General features: G+C 44.9%; 1 protein-coding gene and 1 long non-coding RNA gene across 8 annotated transcripts in view; one reads left to right on the top strand and one right to left on the bottom strand.

The window, feature by feature from the left end:
* The window catches only part of TANC1 (tetratricopeptide repeat, ankyrin repeat and coiled-coil containing 1), a 233,619-nt gene that overhangs the window by 59,432 nt on the left and 147,681 nt on the right, over positions 1-26,506 (bottom strand). For 4 of the 7 annotated variants that reach the window (XR_003437989.1, XM_027130601.1, XM_027130607.1 and 1 more), the window contains 4 exons: positions 22,152-22,282; positions 20,926-21,112; positions 7,475-7,738; positions 70-192 (listed from right to left, as the gene is read on the bottom strand). Coding sequence is in view for 6 of the 7 variants with exons in the window: in XM_027130601.1 (XP_026986402.1) it covers positions 70-192; positions 7,475-7,738; positions 20,926-21,112; positions 22,152-22,282 (705 nt within the window). In the remaining variant the exon portion in view is untranslated. Of the gene's footprint in view, positions 1-69; positions 193-7,474; positions 7,739-20,925; positions 21,113-22,151; positions 22,283-23,531; positions 24,021-26,506 lie in introns of those variants that run through there. The other 3 variants (XM_027130636.1, XM_027130617.1, XM_027130626.1) reach the window with 3 other exon arrangements.
* On the top strand, positions 17,200-23,377 carry LOC113632947 (uncharacterized). The gene is made up of 2 exons (XR_003438012.1): positions 17,200-18,172; positions 23,310-23,377. It is a non-coding gene; the product is annotated as an uncharacterized LOC113632947 (long non-coding RNA).

Below are 26,506 nucleotides of genomic sequence, written 5' to 3' on the forward strand. Positions count from 1 at the left end.
CACAGGCTTTCCGTATTTAGTGAATGAGCTCATCATAGCCATGATCACAGCGGATGCAAAGATAAATACCTTTAACTTCCTGTGCCCTGCCTCTGGCCGTATTGTGCCACGGTAACCTAATGGATGTCCGAAGGGGAGCATTTCTCTGTCCGTCTAAATAACTCAGATCTTCCAATTTGGTTGAGCTCGTCGCTGTAATATTAAACTGAAGTTTAGTCTCTTCAAAGCTGAGTTTAATATCATACCCAAACTACTATAAATTATAAATTACTAAGCAATTCATTTCAGGCTTTCAACAAAACCTTCTTCAGGGTGATTTTGGTTTTGTTTGCCCACCCCAGTTAATTTTGCCGACAATGTCGTTAACTGAAAAGTGGACAAAACTAAGTGCTCCTCATTCTTGAGTCAAAGTCACGTTGATATGGTTGCCAGGAGTCTCCATTACTCCTGGAAAGAGACAGACCTCACCAAAAAATCTTATGAAGAAAACTGACAATCGAGGGTCACTCAGTAAAGCTTCAGTACTGACTGCAAACACGCAGCACGGTGACCTGTCTTCTCTGCAGCTCCAGGGAGCCTTCTGCTGTTGCTGGAATTCCAACCTTGTTAACTAAGTGAGCAGATTCTGCACGGACAATTCCACAGTGCTCAGAACCCTGAAAGCCAGCTTTTGGCGGTAAAAGTAGCCGAGTGGACTTTATCAGAGAGCTTCAAATTTTTATGTATACATTATAGATTATATATTATACTATATTACATCTATGTATGCATCTTTTAATTCTATAAATAAGTAATCACATTTACCTCTGACCAAATCAATAAGACTCACAGCACATAGCTACCTGTTAAAAAGCATTAAGGATCGTTAACTGAAGCATACATCAGTTCAATTATAAAAATAATCAGTACAAAATAGTTTTGTTAATTCTTAGCAAATCTTTAAAGCAAATATACAGCACATGTTTTTGCCTTAAAAAAAAAGGAACCTCCTCTTATTTACATACACATCCTAGGTCACAATGAGAAAAATCTAAATAAAAATAAACCTAATTTGGTTTGTGGGTTAAGTAGTCCAATTATCAAGTACCGACAATCCTAGACATATGATTATCTTACAGGATGATAAAATACAGATTATCATTTGAGGGTAAATGACGGGGGAGAGGGACTCATATTCCCAGGGCTAAGGCTTCTAAGGACTGGTGAAATCCTTAGTGCAACAAACGTTGGAGGGACAGAAGTCAAGTTGGGCCATCTGCCTGCTGAAAACCCTCTGGCTACCCCACGGGCTCTGGCCCAGCTGCCGACCACCGACCAGGACCATCTGCCCGACCTAGGCCCTTCCTTACTTCCCCTCCTAAGGCCTCGGTCCTTTGCTTCCTCACTGTTAGCACCACCTCCTCTCATTCCTTCAACAGGCACCTGCGTGGCTCCATGGCCTGCCTCTGTGATGATGTGTCCCCTCTTGCTGCAGTCTCCAAAGGGCAATCAACCATGTGCCCTACTCACCTTCCCAGGCCATGGAGAAGGATCAGACACCCTGACTCTAAAAAAGCACACACTGATGCTTCTTCAGTGCACACCCACAGCCTGTTCACACACCCCGTACACATTATGTCAATATGCAACACAAAACTCTCCTGTTAGAAAGACTCAGCTAACTCCTTATGCAGGACGTCCAAATGGGCCTAAATTATGGGAATCCAATGGCAACCTCTAGCTTCTCTCCAGGTCCTTCACAACCAGGGCATGTGAAATTTCTCAGAGGGCCGCAAGGACCACAACCATCACCCTGGCTCCCCGTAATAATATAGCTTGGAACATAACTCCAGGTTCCCACCTGGGACCTGGGACTCTGACTCGGGCCTCTGCAAATGCCCCCCTCCTCAGCACGCCTCACTGTGAATAAACGCACATGTTGAAGGCTGAGGTAGAACAATCCACAGCTGTTCAGTTTAGAGCCGGAAGAGCCACGACTGCCTGACCGGCTGCTGCTTCAGCCCCGGAGAGCACAAAGACGCCCGCAGCCTCCAAAGGTTTCCCGTTTGCCTTTCCACCCTAACCCGTCAAAACATGACATTCAGTTCATAATCTTGTAACAATGGACAGGTTTAAGAAGAAGAGACTATGAAGGGCATGCCAAAGAAAGGGTTGCAAAAAAGCCCTAGTTTGACACAGAGGCAGAAGGCAGTGGGGTTTTGAATGCCTCTTTTCAGATATCCAGTCACCACAGCTTCAGCTCTGAAGCAAGCAACAGAGCGGCCCCAGCAACTCCAGAGCTCTATTTAAAACATGAATATGCTGCTTTGAAATGGACCACTGCTCAAATGGGCTGCAAGCCCCCAGCTGCCAGCTCCCTCTGCTTTCTAAGGTATCATCACAGCCACTGAGAGGGATGGAAAAGGAGCAGCAGTGACGCTGCAGCTGCTTAGCACCGCACCCAGGAGACGCCCACCCAGCTGATCAGGTGACCAGGCTGACGTGCTGTCCTCTCACACGTGCCTACGGATGCTCGGACACTACAAAAATTAGTTCGCGTCTGGTATTTAACAATAAGTGCTTTCAAAAGCCTGAACACTATACAGGGCCCAGAAAAATCAGAGAGGAAACAATAATTTCATGCTGTAATAAACCTACTGCTAGTATCCCTACAGTTAAATTAATTATAATTAATTTATACTCACTGCATACATACATTGTGTCTAACATCTGGGTGAGAGGTACTTTTTAAGACGCTGCAGGAAAGAGGGTTTTTGGGGGGGAAAAGGGGGTGTGGTGGAGTAGATGGAGTGAGAAGCACAGGGAGACTTCTCTAAGCTGAGCAAAGGGAAACATCTGTTGAAACACCATGGGTTAACCTATCAAAGGTAAATACCATTAAGTCCAGAGCAATTACCAGTTAGAGTTTCAAGAAAATTGGCTGGTAATTTTGCTTGTTGATTTCCTACACTAAACACAGTGTTCTGTGATTCACTTAGAATTTCAAAAGACAAAAACAGGTAGTCCAAAAGGTAGAACCCAGGGACCTCCCTGGTGGGCCAATGGGTAAGACTCCACACTCCCAATGCAGGGGGGGTCCGGGTTTGACCCCTGGTGGGGGAACTAGATCCCGCATGCCACAACTAAGAAGCCCACATGCCGCAACTAAGAAGCCCACATGCCGCAACTAAGAAGCCCACATGCCGCAACTAAGAATGGGAGAAAATATTTGCAAATGAAGCAACAGACAAAGGATTAATCCCCCAAATATACAAACAGTTCATGGAGCTCAATATCAAAAAACAAACAAACAACCCAATCAAAAAATGGCTGGAAAACCTAAACAGACATCTCTCCAAGGAGGACATACAGATGGCCAAGGGGCACATGAAAGGATGCTCAACATCACTAATTATTAGAGAAATGCAAATCAAAACTGCAATGAGGTATCACCTCACACCAGTCAGAATGGCCATCATCAAAAAATCTTCAAACAATAAATGCAATAAATGCTAAAGAGGGTGTGGAGAAAAGGGAACCCTCTTGCACTGTCGGTAGGAATGTAAATTGATAGAGCCACTGTGGAGAACAGTATGGAGGTTCCTTAAAAAACTAAAAATAGAAATACCATATGACCCAGCAATCCCACTACTGGGCATACACCCTGAGAAAACCATAATTTAAAAAGACACATGCACCCCAATGTTCACTGCAGCAGTATTTACGATAGCCAGGACACGGAAACAACCTAGATGTCCGAAGACAGATGAATGCATAAAGATGTGGTACATATATACAATGGAATATTACTCAGCCATAAAAAGGAATGAAATTGGGTCATTTGTAGAGATGTGGATGGATCTAGAGACTGTCATACAGAGTGAAGTAAGCCAGAAAGAGAAAAACAAATATCGTATATTAACGCATATATGTGGAATCTAGAAAAATGGTACAGATGAACCGATTTGTAGGGCAGGAATACAGACGGAGATATAGAGAACGGACATGTGGACACAGAGGGGGAAGGGGAGGGTTGGACAAATTGGGAGATTAGGTTTGACATAAATACACTACCATGTGTAAAAGAGATAGCTAGTGGGAACCTGCTGCATAGCACAGGGAGCTCAGCTTGGTGCTTTGTGATGACCTAGGTGGATGGGATGGGGGGTGGGGGGGAGGGAGATCCAAGAGGGAGGGGACATATGTATACATATAGCTGATTCACTTCACTGTATAGCAGAAACTAACAGAACATTGTAAAGCAATTATACTCCAATTAAAAAAAAAGAATCACTAATTATTAGAGAAATGCAAATCAAAACTACAATGAGGTTATCACCTCACACCAGTTAGAATGGGCATCATCAGAAAATCTACTAACAACAAATGCTGGACAGGGTGTGGAGAAAAGGGAACCCTCTTGCACTGTTGGTGGGAATGTAAATTGATACAGCCACTATGGAGAACGGTTTGGAGGTTCCTTAAAAAACTAAAAATAGAACTACCATATGACCCAGCAATCCCACTACTGGGCATATACCCAGAGAAAACCGTAATTCAAAAAGACACGTGCACCCCAATGTTCATTGCAGCACTATTTACAATAGCCAGGTCATGGAAGCAACCTAAATGCCCATCGACAGGCGAAAGGATAAAGATGATGTGGCTGAGTAAATTACTCAGCCATAAAAAGGAACGAAATTGGGTCATTTGTAGAGATGTGGATGGCTCTAGAGACAGTCATACAGAGTGAAGTAAGCCAGAAAGAGAAAAACAAATATCATATGTTAACGCATATATGTGGAACCCAGAAAAATGGTACAGATGAACTGGTTTGCAGGGCAGAAATTGAGACACAGATGTAGAGAACAAACGTATGAACACCAAGGGGGGAAAGCAGGGCGGGTCGGGGGTGGTGGTGGTGGGATGAACTGGGAGATTGGGATTGACAGATATACACTAATATGTATAAAATAGATAACTAATAAGAACATGCTGTATAAAAAAATAAAGTAATATTCAATTTTTTTAAAAAAAAGAGTCCGCATGCCACAACAAAAGATGCCACAACGAAGATCTCACGTGCCACAACTAAGACCCAGCGCAGCCAAAATAAATAAATAAATATTTTTAAAAACAGGTAGAACCCAATTATCCAACTTCTGGATTATCCAAGATATCATTTTAAAGGCTTCTCACTCTGCTTTTTAATGAAGGAATAAGGTGTCCGCTTCATACATTTTGATGTGGCATATACAGTAATAACCTGACCGCAGCTTTCTAAATCAATTCCACGTCAACAAATGCTTTTACAAAGAAAAATCTCTGCAGAGCAAAACAATCACCACAGCTGGCCGACTTACTTTCATCATCTTTGACCAAAAAATTTCGCTGTACGAGACAGTTAACACGGAAGCGACAACTCCAGTTCTTTGTGACAGGCTCAGTGACAGTACAGGCAGGCAGCCTTAGGAACTTGTTTCCATACCCTCACCCCCCAGGGGAACCATGTCCCTTGGGGAAGCTGGCATCACCCTTCCTTCACCTGCTAGTCCTCACTCGGCCCTCGTGTACCAAAATACCTTTCCTATCAAATGGCAATTTCTCTGTGTTTACGTGGAGCTTGACATGCAAACACTTCCAAGAGATTTCAGTATACGGTCCTTCCCATTTTACTTCAATCCTTCGAACACTGAGCGTTGCCTGCTGCCCTGTTTGTAGCAGCCTGCCTTCTAATCCCTAGATAAACAGCTCTGCATATAGTCTATAACCTGAGTCTTTTATTCTTTTCAGTGATACTTGAAAAATCTTGGCATTCCCTCTTAACTGAGGTTCAGCTTTAGGGGTAAGAGGGTGGGCAATGAAGAATCTACCAGACTCCCAGCTTGTTAGCAGAATTGATACTACTATGATGTAAGGCACTTGCCTATTTCCTTCCAAAATACGTTTTTAGTGTATAAAATATGCAACACGGAGAAATGAGCAAACCCATTAGGCTGGGCAGTCACTGCTCAACACCAGAGGTGAAACCCTCCCAATTCCACAGGAGGTCCAGTTCAAGTGCATCCACAGATGCTAATGAATGAGCACAGCAGAAAGCAGAAAGCCTGCTCTATAATCACTGCAGTCTCCTGGAAACGCTCAGCTCATACCCACTGTCACTTCATGTGGCAGGAAACCACATAAAAGAACATCAAGCAGAAAACATAACCCGAAAGGGGGTCCTTTTACCACTGTTAAGGTAATTTATTAATGTGTTTCCTAATTCTGAAATAGCTTCATTAAATTGAATATGAGTTTGCTATTTTGTTGAAGTCAATAAAGCTATGAAGTCCTGGGATAATACAAATGAACCATTCATCACATCCAGGTAAAAAGGGTCTAAAATGCCTTGGGTGCAACATATTATGCCGTAGAGAGTGGGAGGACACAAAAGCTTCTGGAAGAATCATCACTCAATACGCATAAAGCTCTCAGTACTTCCCCCTGGCAGGCACGCCAAATCCCTTTGAAAGTGAATTAAGAGTTGTGTCTCTGAACTTTTCCATTAGGGCCATTTATTTATCAGCTGCTTCAGAGTTCCATTGTAAAACACACCCAATAACAACCAGAGCGGCCTGGCACATCCCAAAGGAGCAATATAAAATCACAGAGAAATCCTTTGATGTAGGAAGAAAGATCCTGGGTCCAGGCCTTGGCAGAGGAGAAATTTAAAGGCCTCATTGGTAACAAAGATGATCAAAACAAGTTCCTCTTCTAAATTCAACAGAAGAGCACTGAGTTTAGAAACTTGGGAGCTTAAAGCAGGCACGACAGCTCAGAGGCAGAGTTCCCTTCCCCACCCGCTGAGAACTAGTCTCCTTGTCTCACAGCCACTCGCTGACCAGTCACCCAGCACCAGTCACCACTTCTGCACTCTCGTCTCAGCTCTGGCTGCCGCATCTTGCTGAAGGGCACGTCTGTCTCACCTATTTTCATTTCCTCTCTTTCCTGCTGCTTGTGTTTTAAACTATGAGCTCCCCTGAAACTGAATTATACAAAAATTGGACCTCGTATCTGTGTGATGGGCCTCAGTGACAAAACCTTAGTTTGAAAGTTGGATTAGAAATTCTTTGAGCTAATATTAACAAACTCATTCTAAACAACAATTCCCATTGACCAAGCTGTAAATCCTCAATTAACTCCGGCTCAAAATAACAAAAAACAAGGACAGAGTTTTTGGTGCTTTCTTCCCTCAAACACAAAGAGCCATACAGTGTAAATATTAGATTTAAAGAATTCCAGAGGGGGGAGGGTCACTTAAAGACCATTAAGTGCGGCCTTATGTTTACCCTCATGTTTACAGATGGGTAAACTAAGGCCTACAAAAGGTAAGGGCCTGACCCATGATCACAAGTTTGGCCTGTGTCTGGATTCGATTCCCAAGTGAAGAGAGTGAGCAGGGGGCACCTCAGACCCAGTGAGATCACCCTTCCAGGGAGAGGCGTGGCCTTACCTGCAACTGAGTTGGGCCGTGGCATTATTAGCGAGCTGGAGCTCTGAGAATAAGGGACCGGACCATCTCCAACTGAGGCTTCGGCTTTGGGCAGCACACTCTCCGCTGGCCCAGGGGGCTCCTCTTCTGCCACTGGGGAGCAATTATCTGCCCTGCGGTCATGAAGCACTCCCTTCTGTACCCCTAACCTTAGGCTTCCGTCCTTATTCCATTCCAAACTGGAGCCACTCCGGTCATCATTTTCGGATGAACTTGTAATCGTGGCTGAAATGAGAGACCAAAATACTTTGAAGGAAGCCAGGAATTGCTGGTGCCGTTGAGAGTACACACACACACACACACACACGCGCACACACACACACACACATGCACACTCCCTTCCCCATGATCAATGGAAAGCTTTCTGGCCCGCACAGATTTTTATCAAAGTATGTTTCATACAGCGTATTTTAGTAAATTAGAAGAATGTTGCTTATCAGGGGAAATAAACTGCTAAATCATTCTACAGGGGAGGAAAAAGAAAACTCTGAGAAGAAGATAATGAAAAAGCTGTCTAAAAGTACCTGAGAGCTAACAGTAACTCTATGTAATTTGGAAATGATATAGCCTGTCTTTTAACAAAGATGAATTGCTCACAAAAGAATTCAAATCTCATTAAATTCCCTTGAACCTTTAAGTATTTTTCCCAAATTAATAACATTTGTGTATAAAGAGTGGGGACAGGGCAGCACAATAGTTAATACAGAAGAGATGCAGGAGAAAAATCTATAGAACAAAAGCACAATTATTAAGTCAAGCAGAAATTTGATCCTTAGAATTAAACTTTATAACATCTGTTCAAGACGATCCAGAGAGGCTGACGTGACTTTATTCCTTCAGCAGCTCAGAATGGAAACCTCTACGTAACCAGCGCCGGGAATACGCAAGCATGGGAAGGGACACTTGATGGCAGAATTAAAATTTAACCTCTTCGAAGAAAAACAGGATGGAAAAACATCTTGGCAAAAGAGGACGAACATGATGAAGGAAAGCAGCAGCATTCACTCCACACATCTACAAACAGCCACTTCTGATTTAAAGACGCTGAGCCATATGTGATCCGCTTGCAAACAACACTGGCTTGAGTCCTTGAGAAGAGAGGCCAGGTCCTCTGATCTTTATTTGGATCGCAGCAGCTCAGGCCCTTAACTGCAAGACTTAAATGGGAGTGCACAGGGTCAGAGGGCATTCAGGACCCAGCTGCCTGGATGAAGCTGCTTCTTCAACATACCCCGACGATACACACTTTACCAGCAGGCTGGTGAATTAGCTCCAACAGAGTCTGTCATCTAGGATCAAAGGGTCTGAAGGGGTTTTGTTTTGTTTATTTTTACAACGCTCTTTATGGTTTAGAAGTAAGGACAAAACAATTTCCTCCTGTGATGCGACCGACCGCAGGGTATCCTGTCCCAATTCTCAAACTATCTTTGCTCCTGCTGGACTTACCACCCACTGCTTCTCTCCCTGTTTAAAAATCCCTTCTACATGCTGAAGCCTCCTTAGAGGATTCACCACGAGCTGATCCCTTCCTTTTCTGAGCACATACTCAGTGCTCAGTAAATGTTTGCTTATTCAACGAATGAGCAAATGAACAAACTACATTTAATCTCACTGTTATTGGTTCAGGATTGTTGACATTATGTCTCTAACCAAAGCGTAAGCTGATTTGAGATGGGCCTGTCACATCTTCAGGGTACCTGTCATTACTCCCAGCATTTCCAAGTTTTCTAGCAGGCGTATGAATACTAATCCCTCTATCTATTTGGAATCGATCACAGTCTTCATTGTGTGGTTTTTAAATGGATCATTCATATTAGCATACGTATATTAAGTATGACTCTTTCCATCCTAAAAATGCAGGTGGTGGTAGTAATAGCAGCAGTTGATATTTATTGAAGGTTACTGTATATATCATGGACTGTGCTAAGGGCATCACAGGAATACTCTAATTTATTAATGAGATTATTGCCTCAATGGTAATTAGTTACTAATGATAACCCTATTAATAAGCTGTGACTGTGTTCCAAATTTTCATTTGAAAGTCCAGTGCTCAGGACTCAGAAAGCTTTCCCTGCAGGCATGCTGTCATTAGGTTCCCAGGCTACCCCAACACCTAAGTTACAGAAAGCGGGTAGGGCGACTGGTCTGGTTTTTATGTTGTGGCTGCTTTATCTGGGGGCACACGTTCTTAAGGTGAAAAACAAACAATGTCAGAGTGATGTTCTTTCTCCTTTGCTCTCCCGAAGTGCCAAGCACTTCAGAATCAAACCCCTAAGGATCTGACCCTAACTCAGACCTCAAGCAGTGGGAACAGAAACTGGGACTTCCCTACTCCCTGTGACCAGGGACAGCACCAGAAGCAGGGCTTCCGGAACCCAAGCAGCAGGTAGGCAGGGACATTCTGGTCAGGGCTCACGGGATGCTGGGACAGGCTGAACGCCCAGTTCTGTCAGCAAAGCCACAGGTGCCCAGGCCCTGATGAGTGGCACCATTCAGGTCGTGGCAGTGAGCGGAAGGGAAGCAGGTAGAGGAGGAAGGCCCCCAGGCAGCTGGGAAGAGAAGTCCCAGATGGGGCCACGATTTCAAAAGGAGGATATTACTAGTTTACAGTATGTTTGTAAGGGGGAGACTCTCCCACTGTCCTCAAGAAGTTCAACTAAGGGACGTGTTCCAGAGTCCACACTGAGCAGGGCCCTCTCAGAGGCAGGCAGGTGAGGAGCTCTGAAGCCAGGGCCCTCCCCCAAAGATGCTCCACTAAGATTGCCCCACTTCACAACATTCCTCCCTGGGATCCAGTACCAGACCCAGGCTGACGGCTGGAAGCCCCAGCAGTGAACTTTCATCTCGGTTCAGCTCTGAAGCAGATCCAGTGGGGCAGATGAAGGCCCCAGTTCTCCCACACGACCCAGGAAGCACACCAAAGAGGGAAGCTCCACGTCTCCAAGAAAGGGAAAGTATTTCTTATAACAAATGACAAGCTACTCAAAAAATACCTATTCTTCTTCCAAGCTAACAGAAATAAATTCCTAATTAAGTTAACCCAGTCACCTTCAAGTTTTAACACACACAGGGCAACATCCTAACTATGATGTTTCTTTTTAAAAAAAAAAAAAAAAAAAAGCTCTAAAAAATCAGTGCCGTTTGACATTTTCCAGAGACTGGATAATCTTGAAAAGTTCCCTAGCAACTCAACTCAAAAATTCTAACATCTTATGACTTCAACTATTATAGATGCCAGTGTTCATCAATTAAGACTTGCCATCATCACTCAGGCTGGGTCTCAGTCACTCTGCAAACACACAGGATTCTGTAAAATGAGCAACTTACCAGGCCTTAAGTTTTACCAAGCTACGAGGTTAGGCTGTGCCTTACAAGTCAGTATTAAATTAGGTTTGGTGCTGCTCATTGATTCTCATGTGCTACTACTTCCGACTCTCCATGTAACTTGAAAATTCCTTTTAGCCAAGGACAGGGGGTTATCTTCCTCTGTAGAAACAGCACATTTAACCAGACCTACTAGTGCACTGGGCTATACCACCTCCAAAGCACTTTCTAATTATGTTAAGACATATACATGATCACCACAACACGAGAGAAGAGGTGGAAAGGCTGAGAACCATCAATCCCACTTTATGGATATGGAAACACACTGGGGAGAAACTGATCTCTCTGTCTCTCTCTCTCTCACACACACACACATACACACAGTTAGTGGTATGTCCAATACCAGTCCTTTTGACTGCACATGCAGTGTGTATTAAAACTCCCTTTGCCTTGTACAATTCTCAACATGTAAAAGGAGCTCTGTAAAGTATCTGTGGCTAAAAAGTATTTTGCAGTTCATGAAATCTGCCTTGTTAAAAACAGCAGCCCCTGGGCAGGGGCTAGTGGAGAAAGGCCAATCGTGGGCTCACAGCAGCCAGGAGGGAGTCTGACTGGGAGGTGGGGGAAGCAGAGATAGAGACCCACTCAGTCATTAAACGTTTTGCTACATATGGCACTGCAATAAAATGATTCCTTCTCCTTCCCAACTTTCCCTCATCCCCTCTTTGCTTATTGAAGGTTCTTTCATATGTTGAATGTTCACTTGAAACAGAATTAAAAAAAACCAAAAAAACAGTAAAGTCCAGGGCCCAGTAAGTAGTTTGGTGGGATCTAAATCAAGTTGTAGGTTTAAACGAACATCAAGAAATAAATTAAGGGACTTCCCTGGTGGCGCAGTGGTTAAGAATCCGCCTGCCAGTGCAGGGGACACGGGTTCAATCCCTGGTCCAGGAAGATCCCACATGCCATGAAGCAACAAAGCCTGTGCGCCACAACTACTGAGCCTGCACTCTAGAGCTGCGAGCCACAACTACTGAGCCCGTGCGCCACAACTACTGAAGCCCGCGCACCTAGAGCCTGTGCTCCACAACAAGAGAAGCCACCACGATGAGAAGCCCGTGCACTGCAACGAAGAGTAGCCCCTGCTCACCGCAACTAGAGAAAGCCCACATACAGCAAAGACACAATGCAGCCAAAAATAATAAATAGATAGAAATACATTAAATTGACTATTTAACGTATTAGTCCAGAATTATAGATGGACTAATAGAATTACAGATGGACTAATTATAGATGGACTAATAATTATAGACTAATGCATTAGTCCAGAATTGTTTAGAAACTAAGGGCCACTGATATCAAAACATATACACAGAGCCAAATTCTTCTCTCTCTTAGCTCTGGAAAAGACAAGAGGTGAAAAGTGCAAGGGGCTTGGTTCAAACTTTGGCTTTTCTTCTTTTGAGGACCCACAAGGGGGTATGTCTCTCTGGGCCCACTACTAGGAATGGGCACATTTTTGTCTTACCTTACTGACATCATCTTGTGTGTTTGATTGTGTTTCTCCCTTTACACAGGTTACTAGGAATCTTAAAACTTTCTGCCCACTTATAAGCAAAATTAATAAAATCTTATGAACCTGACTGCTGACTTCATCTTTTCTCTCACTCTTTCCCAACTCATACCTTCCCTGAAAAAGAAAAATCTTGTTTTAGCAAATGCCTATGAGCATTTCAAATCCACTAGGGAGGGATGAAATATAAATAAATAAGTATCCCTAGGAAATAAGAACAACAATAGCGGCTAACATGAATATTATAATAGTGTTAATCATGTCCGGGTCCTGTTCCAAATTCTCTCCCTGGGAGAGAAAATTAGATAGAAGGGCATATGTAAAGTGCCTCGTATATCATAAGGACCCAAGAATGCCTTCCTCCCCATACAACTGAAGAAAAATAAAGTAGCACTAATAAAACCCAAACAAACATCTTTCAGCTTCTATATCCAGTTTAATGGTTGACAGGAAGAGTCTAAAAGTTAAAACACGGGACTGAAGAATTAGAGACCAAACAAGAAAGAAGTAGACCGGTTGCTTATGAAAGTGGAGGAAGGGAAGAAGTGAGTAAAAAAAGGAAAATCCAACTAGTGCAGACACTGTCTCTTTGACCCGACTGCATAAAGATCATCAGCGACTCTAGAAAGCGAAGAACGTCCCACCGAGGCTGGGGCAAGATCAAAGTGACAGGTCCAGGAAGCCACGGGCCCACCACCTGGTCCTTTGGACCCGACAGCACTCGGTGCACTCCTCTGCTGTGCACTCCTCTGCTGTGTACTCACGCCTCACACGGTTCAGGCTGCCGTGCCACACTCTGGACTTCCCTGAGTGACAAAGGGGGAAGACTGCAAGGATGAAACCAGCCTGCTGGGAACCTTCTGACCAGAAATGCCAGACTGTGCTTCTCCCTCTGCCCCACCCACATACTAACAAACCGCAGGGAACAAAGTCTGAGGCTCGCTGCTCTCACCTCCGGCAGCCCAGGAAGGCGAGCGAAGGCACTCACGTCTGGCAGGATGGGGGCGGGGGGTGGGGGGGGTGGCCTGAGTCACCTCTGGCTCTTCCTCTCGCCACTCTGCGTGGACAGCAGCGCGTGGCTCCTCTGGCCAGCCCTGGGGAACCGCCGAGGGCCCTGTGCTTTGGCTCGTGACAGACAGATCTCTGTCCCAAATCTCTGGCTCAGTGCTCACGGCTGTGCACAAGGCGCACTCTGCTGTGACAGGCAGCGAGGCCAGGGGCCCGAGCCACAGCCACGCGGTCACAGCAGCGCTCTGTGGGCAGCTGGGGCGGGGCAGTGGGGGAGGGGAGGACAGGCCTCCTCACTCGGCCACACCATTCCAACCTCAGCCCCACCCCACATGGCCCAGACTCAGTGGGACAGGGCAGGCAGCGGCCTCGGAGAACAGCCTGCGGACCTGAACAACAGGAAGTTTTCTAGCAACAGCACGTGACACGGTGTCCTCGTAAGGCTTCGCATAACCCGAACACCAAAGGCCTAGACGCTGGCACTTCTGACTTAGTCCAATGACTCCACAGAATTCTGGATTCTTCCAGAGAAAAGCAGAAGGCACTATTAGGGGTTGGTATTATTATGCACCTACGGCATACACCTTCCATCAGAGGGCACTGCCATGTTTTAAACCCTTTTCAGCTAGTGACAACTTGCCCAAGTTTCAAAGGGCAGGAGACCACTCTTTGGTTCCACAGGTAAACAAGTTTTAAAGTAGATACTGTGCCTATCTCTGTTGTCCCAGTACTGAAAAAAACGTGCTCCTGGTGTGCAGTCGGTGCCAATAAATGCTTCCGACAAAACAGCCCGGAGAATCCAACCGCGGTCTGAATACAAGTATAGCGAGCGCTTTGCTAACTCGCATCACCGCCAAGGACTCCTTTCCCATGTTAAGTACGTTACCAAATTATATATGTAAAAGCAAATTTTCCTCCTTCACCCAAGAGATTAAAAAGCTTCTATAATTAAGGATGATTTTTTAAATTGCAGGCAGTGTAGCAAAATGAATAGTAACACAGATTTGAAACACTCTAAATAGTTATTACCAAATCAATTTCAAAGCATTTCAATTTAGTAGCAAGCAGGGCAAGACAGGTGGCAACAAAGCAGTATTAGCATAAAATCAAAAGGACAGGAGTTACAACAAGTTAAAAAGGAAAATAAAGTACAATTAATTCCTCTTTGTGTGCCTCTCTCTGCATCTGATCACCTCCCTTGGGACACAAAGTCCAGGAAATAAAAGGGCTAAAGCTACCTCTAGAATCACTTTCATTTTACAAGCCTAGGAAGGCAGAGAAGAGAGATGCAGGAAGATAGAAGCCAGCCCATGGGTAACTTTTCTTCATGTCCTAAGCAGCTGGGCAGAAGAACAAATATTATCAAACTCCAGCAAGGATGCTAATCAAGTGTCCGGTATTTCACTGCAAGCCACTTTTGTAGGAGCAATATTCCTGTGAAGGTAATTCCCCTGCCTAAATATATACCAACACAGCCAAAAATAAAACAAATAAATTAATTAATTAAAAAAAAATGTATACCTGCCTCCCAGCTTCAAAGTGAGCAGGGGGAGAGCAAATGTAAGCTCCCTCCCCCCCCCCCCCCCCCCCCAGAGAAAGGGGAAAGGCAGCAGGAAAAGCCTGAGTTCTTGCTTTACCCTCTTAAAATTCTGAGCACTTAATCATCCTGAAAGCTACCTGGCCTGGTGGAATGCGGGTGGCTCAGGTGTGGGGCAGCAAGGCAGGTGGAGACACACCTGATCTGCTGAGAAGACACACCCAGTGCAGGAGATGGTGGGGTGAGAGGTGAGATGTGGCTGTCCTCCACTCAGAACTCCCTCCCCTCCCTTCATGGGGCTGTCCTAACACCAACTTTCAGAAGGAAACCCATCCAACACGCTATGAAAGCCACTGGGAGATTATAAATGTCAGCAGGTACAAGCAGGTGGCAGAGAAAGGAAATGGAAGGCAGGACTGACTTTCAATGGCCTCTCTCTCTGCCAGAATTTTTTAAATTGCTACCTGGAAATCCTTCTCCTGGGCACCTCTATCATTAATGGATAGGAAGGATTTATTATTGTTTTAAATCTTGATAGGAAAGCTGAGTTTTGTTTCTCCTCATCCAACATCCATCCTCTTTCTCCCTAAATAAATAGCCCATTTCTCTGAAATAAGTACACACACACATAAAATACTGAACATGATATGGACATAAACAAAAACTAAACAGTATCTTTAAATCAAGAAGTGCTTTAAAGCCCGCTGTTCTCAGTGATGTTTTCTTTTTTTTAATCAGACTGGTTTTCACACAGATTCCAATGAATACACATATAGGCATACTATGTTTTATTGCACTTCACAGAAATTGGGTTTTTTTCAAATTGAAGGTTTGTGGCAACTCGGCATTGAACAAGTCTAAGGGCGCCATTTTTCCAACAGCATTTGCTCACTTCATGTCTATGTGTCACATTTTGGTCATTCTCGAAATATTTCAAATCCTCTACCAACAAAAAGATTACAACTCGCTGAAGGCACCGATGATGGTCAGCATTTTTTAGCAATAAAGTATTTTTTAATTAAGGTAAGTACACTGCTTTTTTCTTTAGACATAATGCTGTTGCACACTTAACAGACTACAGTACAACTTTTATACACATTAAAAAACAAAAAAATTTGTGTGACTCGCTTTACTGCGATATTTGCTCTGTTATGGTGGTCTGAAATCAAGCTTGCAGGTCTGCCCTACTTAATTTTTTTCTAAGCTGGGATTAATAGTCTACAATTTCCATTTGTAACAATTGGAAGCAAGTTATATTCAAGGGAGTGTCACTAAGAAAAAATGTTCTTTCCACCATGGAGGAAATCCCTTTAAATGCTACTTCTTTATAAAGTCTTCCTTTTCAAAGCAAATAATTAAAAAGCTGCTTCATGGTGACTGAGTACAGCTGCTGTCACATTTAGAAGGTTTTCACATTGCAGCTTTGAAAATCAGACACTAACTTCTAGGTAATGCCAATGATTTTATTATGTAAAGAGTAAGGAATTTTACTTTAAAAAAAAAAAAAAAAGGGCTTCCCGGGTGGCGCAGTGGTTGAGAGTCCGCCTGCCGATGCAGGGGACACGGGTTCGTGCCCCGGTCCGGGAAGATCCCACATGCCGTGGAGCAGCTGGGCCCGTGAGCCATGGCTGCTGAGCCTGCGCGTCGGAGCCTGTGCTCCGCAACGGGAGAGGCCACAACAATGAGAGGCTCACGTACCGCAAAAAAAAAAAAATTATGTTGGAAGAACTTGGAGCTCCTGAAATAGGATGCAGCGGGACTCCCCTCTGCATTACACCGTGAACATGGGGCAGGGGGTGGAGAGGGGCCCTGCTAGGCCTTGGCCTCCACAGAGAGGGACTGGAAGGGGCCCAAATAAATTCCTCTCAAGGTCATTAGCCTGCCCTTTCTCCTACTAAGCAATTCCAAAAGGAAATTCTCTTCACCTGCAAATGAATCAAAACCAGTAGAAACAGAACCCAGGCAGGGCACCCTGTGGCAGCCTGAGAAGGCTGTCTGGGCACGTGGGAACACAAACGTCCCTTCACGGCATCTGTTGGGCAAAAATATTTAGACTGAATAGAATCATCATGAAGGAAGTCACCTTGAATAGTAAGGGGGAGGCCCAGGAATTTTTAAGGATGGGTTAGCATTGTTAGGAATTTCCCCTAAATAAACTGTGCTAATACTGTACGTGGAGCTCTGGTCTGAGCCCTGGATGGGAGCCTACAGCTTCCCCAAAGCTTGCTATGTCACGGCAGCTGTGTGCTCTTTACGTCAGCCCACCCCCAAACCTCTGCCACTCCAACCTGAGCTCCATGGGTTGATAAATCTCAAACAACTTCAAATGGAAAATTAAATGGAAAGCCTCTTCCTCCCTTCTCCAGGCCCTGTGTAATCCGGAACATGAATCTTAACCAGCCTGTTTTACAAGCAGCTGCAGGGCCTCCCAAAGCAGGAAGCCAAGATATCTTGCCTTCATCGGTGCCCAATGGGATCACTGTGTTCTTGAATATTTTACTCTGTGGAACAGTTAAGATGCCCAAAGGCTACACCTTATAAAAACAGACATGTTTGTCACTGCCCACCCCCCAGCAATCACAGAACCACAACTGAGTCACAGATCCCTGCTCCTTGAAGAGGCAACGGAACCTGCGTACCCTGTACTGAATTCAGGAGGAAGCTCGTCCCTCCTCTGGCCCTGCCACGCCCACCTCTTCACAGAGAGCTGTGGGTAAGTCTGCCTGGAGAGGAAATGCTTGTTTTTCCTTCTCCTCCCTACCACACCTCCAATGTGTCCCTTGGCAACAGGTTCTAATTCTGCAGGTCACTGAAGGAGAGAGAACAGAGAAACACTGTCACCAGCACAGGGTTTCCCTCTCGGCCACCTATGGTCCTCGCTCCCTGCAGGAGATCAGGTGACCGGGCACGAAGCACAGTCGCATGAAGCAGGGGGTCTTTGCTGAAAGAGGGACTCAGGAACCTCTTCCCGGTTCCTCCCACTTTCATCTCAATCGTTGCCATTCTTCCTGTTCAGCCGAGTTAAGGGAACATGTTGACTGAGTCAAGGAAGGAAGGACAGCCTCAATGACATGAAATGGGTCATTTAACTTTAACGACAAGACACAACTTAAAATACAGATGACATGAAAAGACTGGACAATGCCAACTTGGAATGGGAACCCCACATAGCTTCCTTAGAAACCAACTAAACCACTGCCTCCTGCAATGCAACTTGGTAAGTAGCCACAATTCTCTTTCCTTAATTTCTCATGCCCAACACCATGCTAGGAGCCCAGCAGATAGCCAGAATAAGATAAATGAGACCCCCTAACTATGTGGAGACAAAAGTAAATAACAAAACAAAAATAAGTAAACCGAGGGGCTTCCCTGGTGGCGGAATGGTTGAGAATCTGCCTGTCAATGCAGGGGACACGGGTTCGCGCCCTGGTCTGGGAAGATCCCACATGGCGCAAAGCAACTAGGCCCGTGAGCCACAACTGCTGAGCCTGCGCGTCTGGAGCCTGTGCTCCGCAACAAGAGAGGCCGCGACAGTGAGAGGCCCGCACACCGCGATGAAGAGTGGCCCCCACTAGCTGAAACTAGAGAAAGCCCTCGCACAGAAACGAAGACCCAACACAGCCAAAAATAAAATAAAATAAACGAAAAAAAAAATTAAAAAGAAAAAAATAAGCAAATTGAAAATATTGAGATGCTACGGAGAGCGTGTAATAGGGGGACTCACTGGTCTGGGCTCAGCAGGGACTGTATTAAATCAAGTACTAATTAAGAGCCTCAATACTCCTGCAGTTCAGTCGTTCATTGACAATGCAGAAGACCAACCAGCACCTTTTCTTTTCCCTCTTTAGAACACCTTTAACATAGCAGCAATCTCTCAATGAGAGAAAGAGACAGAGTGAGAATGAATGAATGAATGAATGAGGGTAGTCTTCTGTCACTGAAAAGGTTTCTGTCAAAACAAGAAATTGGCTTGGCCATAATCAGAGGCATGAGACGTCAAGGCCAGAACACAGAATAAGAAGTAAAAGGCTGTCAAAAAAAAAAAAAAGTCTGTAGCGCTAGCCAATTTCTTGAAGGAAGACAAACTCTGAGGAGGAGAGGACATTGCAGAAGGCTAAGAATGCTGTAAAGAAAGTCATCTGGAACAGCTAAAGCCACCACAGCTCAAAGTCCGTGCACCGCAACAAAAAGTAGCCCCGGCTTTTACGACAGCGCAAGTCCGCGCGCAGCAACGGAGGCCCCAAGCAGCCAAAAATAAATAAATAAATAAATTGTAAAAAAAAAAAAAAAAAAAAAGAAAGTCATCTGGCTATCACAGAATTAATACCAGAGATCCTTCGGGGGTGGGCAGCTCAGAGAGACGGGGCATGAAAACAGAGGTAACACTGGGAAAAATTTGTTAGACAAAACAGCAGGTGGGGAAGCAGAGTGAGATGAGAAAGGGGAATTAGCAGAATAAGCTCACTGGAAGGGCTTGAAGCTGAGTGAGAAGAATTCAAACCTGCTACAAAAACCACAACCCACCATTCACATGAAATGTCCAGAATGAGCTAGCCGGTCTGTAGAGACAGAAAGTCGATTGCCAGTTGAGTAGGGCTGGGTATGCGGGGAAACGAGGTGTGACTTCTAAGGGTACAGGGTTTCTTTCCGAAGTGGTAAAAATATTCTGAAATCAGATTGCAGTGATGGTTGCACAGTACTGAATAAACACAGTCCACTCAATGGTTTAAATGGGTGAATATTATGGTATGCAAATTATATCTCAATGAGACAATTCAAACAAAAAGGAAACAAAAACCCATAGAAGATTCCGATCCAAGTGAAAACTGAGGGAAGAGACTGCCTTCCTCGTGCTGACCGGCCCCTCACAGAGCCCACTACCCAGGCCTAGGCATCTCACAGATCTTCTGGGGCAATCGCCAAAATAAAACTGGATGAATCTGCAGAGCTGGGTTTTTCAAATTACACTTGAAAGAAATTGCAGGCGACTGGAGAAAACAAAGCTCAAATGTCACTGCATTTGGTTCCATACCTAAAACATAAAATATCCCTCAAAGATATGTGCATCACTTGGGCAACAGGGAGGGGCTGAGCTGTGCAGGAGAGCACTGGTGTCAGACAGCAGCATGGCCTCAGCACACAAGAGACCTGAACAGCTCCCCCGAAAGACACCAGGCTGCAGACTGGGACACACAGGCGCCCAGGCCCTCCTGCAGAAATGCGAACGCACTCTGTCTGGGATGGTATGTAAAAACAAGGGCTCTTAAATTCCCTGGTTGATGCTATTGTGAACGTGGGACTAGAAACTACTGACCTAATCAGAAGCCTTACTTTTGATTTCCTTTGAGAAGGAAAGAAGTGTGCAAAGAATTCAATGAAATGTTGCTCAAGTCACCTAGTCAAGCAGCCTAAGGGTCAGGACTACACTCTGTCTCCAGACTCACAGCTCAGCACAAGCACACCTACTTTGTGGGTATGGGCATGGGTGTGTGTGGGCAGTTAGGTTTCCTTAGAAACTCCTGGCCTCCGAACAGTGGTCAGATGCCGTTATAAGAAACTAAAGAACAAACACCCAGAAATACGTGGGAGATCAGTGACCTTGAGACTGAGCTGGGAAGACTTCTCAATATGCAGGGATTTCCTTGCCCTACGGTGTGTCCTATCCAGACCCGATCCCCATCAAGTAGAATTGCTCAGTGAGGAGGGAAGGTTTTTGTAACTTCACAGGCCAGACCTGATGTGGAAAATTTTTTACCAAATGAGCCCAGGGTTATAAAAGTAAACACCAAGGAACGTAAAAGCCAATGCTTCATCCTCTCAGCTGTCCATGGAGCCGGTGCTATCTGCAAAGGACAGGGCAGGCCCGACCTTCAGAAACCGCGCATGCTAAAACCCTCTTAAGACGTGCCTGGTGAACGCTCTGGCTGAAACGCACGGAGCCAGCACATGACCGAGGAGTGAGCTTCTTACCTATGATTCCACTGTCCTTGCTTTCCAGGGTGGAACTAGGGCTGCTAATGGTCTCACAGGGACTTTTGTTGGCTGCCGTCTTGCTGACACAGCTATTCAAGGTTGAGCAGGGGCTATCGGTGCTAGGAGACGCGGTACTGCTTGTAAGTGTGGAGCAAGGACTGATGCCTTGGCTCAGAGCTGTGCACTGTAAGATGAAAGGAAGGAGGAGTTAGCGCAGCTACACATCCCTTTGTTTTTGATGCTGAAACAATGAAACTACAAACCGGAAAATGGAATACAGTTTTGTTTTGTTCTTCAAATCTAGGGATCTTAATATATACGGTCTTCCAACATTTAAAAGAGAAATCTCCTAGTTCCGTTCCCCCGACTTTGCCATCTTCTTTTTTCTTAAAAGGGCAGTCTTGGAAATAATTTAGTGGGAATGTGCATTTAGTAGAGCAGAAATAGCAAACAGGCAGACTTCCTTTCATTTAACGTCTGCAGAAGACAAATGGGTTCTTTGACCTCTGTGCGTTAAATCTGGGAATTCTGTTTTTGTAATGTTTCACAAGCACTGCAACCTGGTTCAATTCCTTAAGATTTATGGGCTCTGCGATCAGGGGAAGGAGACGGGTGGCCACTGCGATCTTAATCGATGCATGACACCCTCCCTGAGACCCTCGCAGGGGGCAGAGGCTCCGGCCCCTCGTTGCTATTCAGACGTACACTTCTCATCTCAGATGTGGCAGGCTGCTGTTCCCTAGGAAGGGGAGTGCTCCTCCGTAGATGGACCATTTGATCTCATTTTACTTTGTCTCTATATATAATCTCCTATAAATCTTTTCCTCACCCCACTGACCCTCCAAAATTTCAACGGATAAAAATGCACAGGAAAGCGTATACCAAAGCAGCCAGATGAGAAGAACGGTGCCATAAAGATAAAAGTAGTGTCGTTACTAAGGAATTCTCTCAGCCGCTTTAATTCACTCCGCTACTCTTCTCCGGGTGCTGATCAGGTTAATGTGGACATTTTCGTAAATTCTACACCCTTCTGCTTCTCCTCACCGCCCCAACCTCAACTACAAAGATTCACAAACACACTGTTGAAATGCATTTCAACACGCAGCAGCCCAGACTCATTTGGCCCGAACAATGACCTCCCCACTCAGGGAGGGGGGAAGACGGTCATGCCTTCATTCATCCCCTGAGCAAGTATGACATGCAGTGTCCTCCTCGGGCATTACCATGGTTTCGTTTTTTTCTTCAATGGTGATGTGTGTGGAGCTTGGAATCCCTTCTCCCAGTAAAAATCCCAGCCTTGTCAACAGTTCTTGAGCTGCTGGCGAACAGCTCGGTTCGTTATCGGCCTTTGCTTCTGGAAGAAAGAAAGAAAACAATGAAAGACACCCCTCTCTGGAATTTCAGTATCGCATCTGGAGGAGTTGGCATTACAGCTGCCTGTCTGGTGCTTCTGCGTATTTTTATAAAACGCACAAAGTTTGACAATGCTGCCTGTCCGCCAGCAATACATTCTAATTAAGAGACTGTGACAGGTTAAGCAAACAGTAAAAGAGAAACTCCAAGTGCAAAGGGTGAAATTGTTGACCCGAATCAGGAGACACGGTGTCATTTTCTGATGGCAATTCCTACTTCCATGGCATAAAAAATGGGTACTTCAGACACCAAAGGCAGAAAAAGGCCTACTCCTCTTACTCTTGAAAAGCACAGTGTGTCCAATGCCAACAGGAGGCTGAAATAAAGTAAAATCCAAGTGGCATGCTGCCAGAGCTATTAGATGCGGGGGCAGAGGGGCACTGAAATGCAAGCTCTCATTTAACAAGAGGCATGACCACTTCAGTGGAAACTTCCTGTGCACACCCCCTAGGAGTGGAAGTCAAAACCAGGATTCCAACCCAAGGGTCAATCATCAGGGATCCACGTTGAAACAAAGATCTTAAGTCCCAGTGAACTGTGTCCCAAGAGACAGGACCCGGCAGTACACCCTGCTGTCCATGGGGAGGTGCACAAAAAGGGGTCGTCTTCTCAGCACACTCCACAGTAAGGCTGGAAGCACGTTCCACCTGAAGGTCACAGGGCATGTTTGGATGCCCTAAGCCTGGTCATCTTGCTTGGTGCACTCGAGATAATTTTATTGTTGGACTTGACTTAAATGTTGAGCTGTAGATTAATCTTGCATCCAAAGCCTAAGGGAACTTAATTTTGGTGGACAAAATGATATTCACATCATTCTAACAGCTCTTACAGTTTTAAGTCAGCATCCATCAGGGAATGAAATAACGTATAAAGTTAACTGTGCCTACAGAAGTTAGAGCTTAAGAACAACATACAACCCGTAATAGTCGTTCATCTTAATGTTTTGTTGTTTTTTGTTAATTGTCTAGGTACCTAGATCCATACCTTCATGAACAATTTTCCCTGGATGTGGAAATCTACAGGTAATAGGTAACAGGTCACAGAAAAATAAAATGAGGAAAGAACAAATTCGAGATATTACTTTTGAGCTACAACATCAACACCAAAGTTCAATGCTAACTTTGCCTTTTGTAAGGAACTACAAAAATCAACATAAGCAGAGCTGAGAAGACCATCTGTATTATACTCACCCACATTATGAGCTTTGCTAAGTCATGCTCCCAGGATGGCAGCTGTAAGAGGAACTAGGCTGACTGTATCCTCAAGGAAGGAAAAGTACCCCACCCCTTGGCTTGCTCTCAAAAGCTCCCAATGTTTAGGGTGAGAAGAAGAGCTGTTTCCCAGCTTGGGCAGTTTTTAGTTGCTCTGGAATACTGCAGAGATAAAATAACCAAGGCTTGATCGTTGTGGGTTAAAAGAGCCCTGATGTTTCTGGATCATTTGAGATAAACCCATAACACGAAGGAGCAGTGGCCCCAAACCAATGACAGGGGTAAGGGAGCCACCCCAGGGCAGGTCAACCACACCCTCAAAGCCACTCTACAGAAGGTCTCTTCCCACCAGAGATCTCCAACCACATTTTGACTCTTAAGGTACATGGGCACTGGGGAAAGGAAACCAGGAACCAAACCAAATCAGCATGACCCAGGCACACCCAAGGGCTGGACCACTTCAGAACAGGATCAGTGCCGCCCTCCCTTGCCCCAAGGCTCAGGCAGGGCAGCTACTTTATCTTAGGTGTGGCAGCTGGACGGGAGGGAGAGAACAGGATGCAGCTGGAAAGGGGAAGAAGTGGGTGAGGGGCCAGTACTCAGCACTTTCTCTACTCCACACCCCACTTTCTTTTCAAAACAATCTCTACACTGCTTCCCAATTGTGACCTGCCCCAGAATGTCTAGCTTCTGGTTCAACCTGAAACACTCTGGGGAGAGAGCCAAAAACTACTCCCAGTTGGCAGCTGCCGTCACGAAATTTACCCTGACTACAAACAGGGCCACAGCCAATGGCTCACTCTGAGACCCGCATCCTGTGTAGGTCCTGGGTGGGAGGGGGGCCAGAGGCAGCAGATTCACCCCAGATTGTCAAGGTTTTCATTAAGAAAATAATAATTTTATATACGCATATCATTGTATATATATACACACACACACACACACATATGTGTGTGTGTGTGTGTATAAATTCAAAGACAACTAGTCATCTAAACTTCCCCCCTTCAGACAAGTTGGGGAGCAGTGGCCATTCCAGTCTCCTGAAGAGACAAGAGATGCCCAAATTCATCATTAACTTGTTCTCTTAACTGTTCAATCTGGTCTTTGTCGCTACCAACGTTCCAAAAATCTACCCAGGTTTGGGAGGAATGAACAGATGTTCTTTATTGCAGTTTTGGCATCCATTAAGCCACTACAATTTTCTTTCTTCCAGAAGCTTCCCAACTGTCTTTTCATATTACTCTTTCTATAAAATGTCATCCTAGTGACCTTCCCCTCAGAAGTCGCCTTTGGTCTGAATTCCTTAATCCACGTCAAACTGTCCGCATCTTTCCTTCCCTAATGCACAGAGTGTCTCTCGCTGAACTTTTCTTTCTGGCAGAAGGACCCCTGGGTGAAGTGTGACAGTGCCATTTTGGGGGAGATGAGTTGCCTGGGAACACACATTGATACACTCGACTGTGAAATGGAAATGTATTTGTCCTTCCATAGTCAATTACCAAATACTGAGATTTGAACAGTCAGATAGGATTTTCTTTGAGCTAATGATTCCAGAACGACTCCCAAACCAAAATTCAATGGGATACTCTAGATAGTCTATTTTCATTTGTGTAGTTAATATTAAATCACTCATCAATAATGGGTGTACCTTACCCCACAGCAGTGGGATAAGGGCTGGAGAGAAAGACCTCATCTCTTAGCAATGCTTTCACATCTCATAGATTTAAATATCCAAAGAACTTATGGTGACTGTAGCTGGAGGTGAGAGAGTATCTGGCCTCACACTCCCTAGGAATCCGTTAGGTAAGTGGAGAGCGATATTCCTCCCAATAATGTTCTCATGAAATCCTCGCTGTTACGCCACTGTGGAATAATCACATGGAGAAAGGCAAAGGGAATTTCTTTGATCACTCCCTGCCTGGCTCTTTTTACCTATTCACACCTGTTAGATCACATCTGGGGTGCCAACATCCAGGTACGGTCCGCAAGGTGACTGGCTCCATCCTAACTTCAAACCTGTTTGTCCCCTTGATAACCATCCCCTCACCCTCCCCCCCTACAGGCTCAGAGGAAAAGACTTCCCCACACTAAAGCTACTCTGGATCCCTTACAGCGTGAGCCTCTCTAAACCTCAATTTCCTCATCAGGGAAGTGGCCATCACCTACTTCTTAAAGATTGTGAAGCTCAAAATAAATGTGAGAAACATCTTATGAGCCGAATATCTTTGAGATAAAACACTGTACCAAAGTTGGTCATTATTTCTACCAATTTTAACACCAAGAGCCCACTTGCTCACTATTACTTCATTTTCTGTTTTCATGGCTTCCTTTCTATATTTAATGTGCATATATTTCTCTTTCCGGAAAAAAAAAATAGTTTTCTGTTTAGAATTTTTCTGCCTTCATTTAACTTTTTCTGAACTCACTATTCCTTCAAGACAACAAATCCCCTCCTGCTATCAAACTGTTCCAACTTGGCCCACACTTAACTGCTTTCATTTCCCATATAATCATTCTGCCTTCTTTAAAGCCAGACGCTATCAGAACCTTGGAAGTGCCTGGGGATTACCAGTGATAATGCCGTCAAGAGAAGCCTCTTCTCCACTCTCAGTCTCCTCAGACTCAACAGAGCGCTGGGCACTGTTGATGACGCTTGGCTATTCACTAGCATGTACCCGTGAACCACTGACTTAACATCAGCTTCCAAGACAGTACTTCTGAATCAAGTCTGTTAAGTGAGACACAGCCTTGATTGATGTTAAATCCCTTCCTCTGCCTCTACCTGTCTAGGACCTGCTTCTTGCTAAACCTCTTGCCTTCCTTGCCTTCTACTCCACAAACAGTTTCCTGTTTCTTTCTGCTTACTCCTTCTCCTAAGGCATCGCCATTCCCTCCTCCTTCAATTTCCAAAAATACTATTTACAGAGGAGCATCTATCCATGAACCTGATCTGG

Source organism: Aethalodelphis obliquidens, unplaced genomic scaffold (genome assembly GCF_003676395.1).
Source record: "Aethalodelphis obliquidens isolate GAN/ISIS:26980383/991018 unplaced genomic scaffold, ASM367639v1 scaffold2, whole genome shotgun sequence".
Taxonomy (NCBI): Eukaryota; Metazoa; Chordata; class Mammalia; order Artiodactyla; family Delphinidae; genus Aethalodelphis; species Aethalodelphis obliquidens.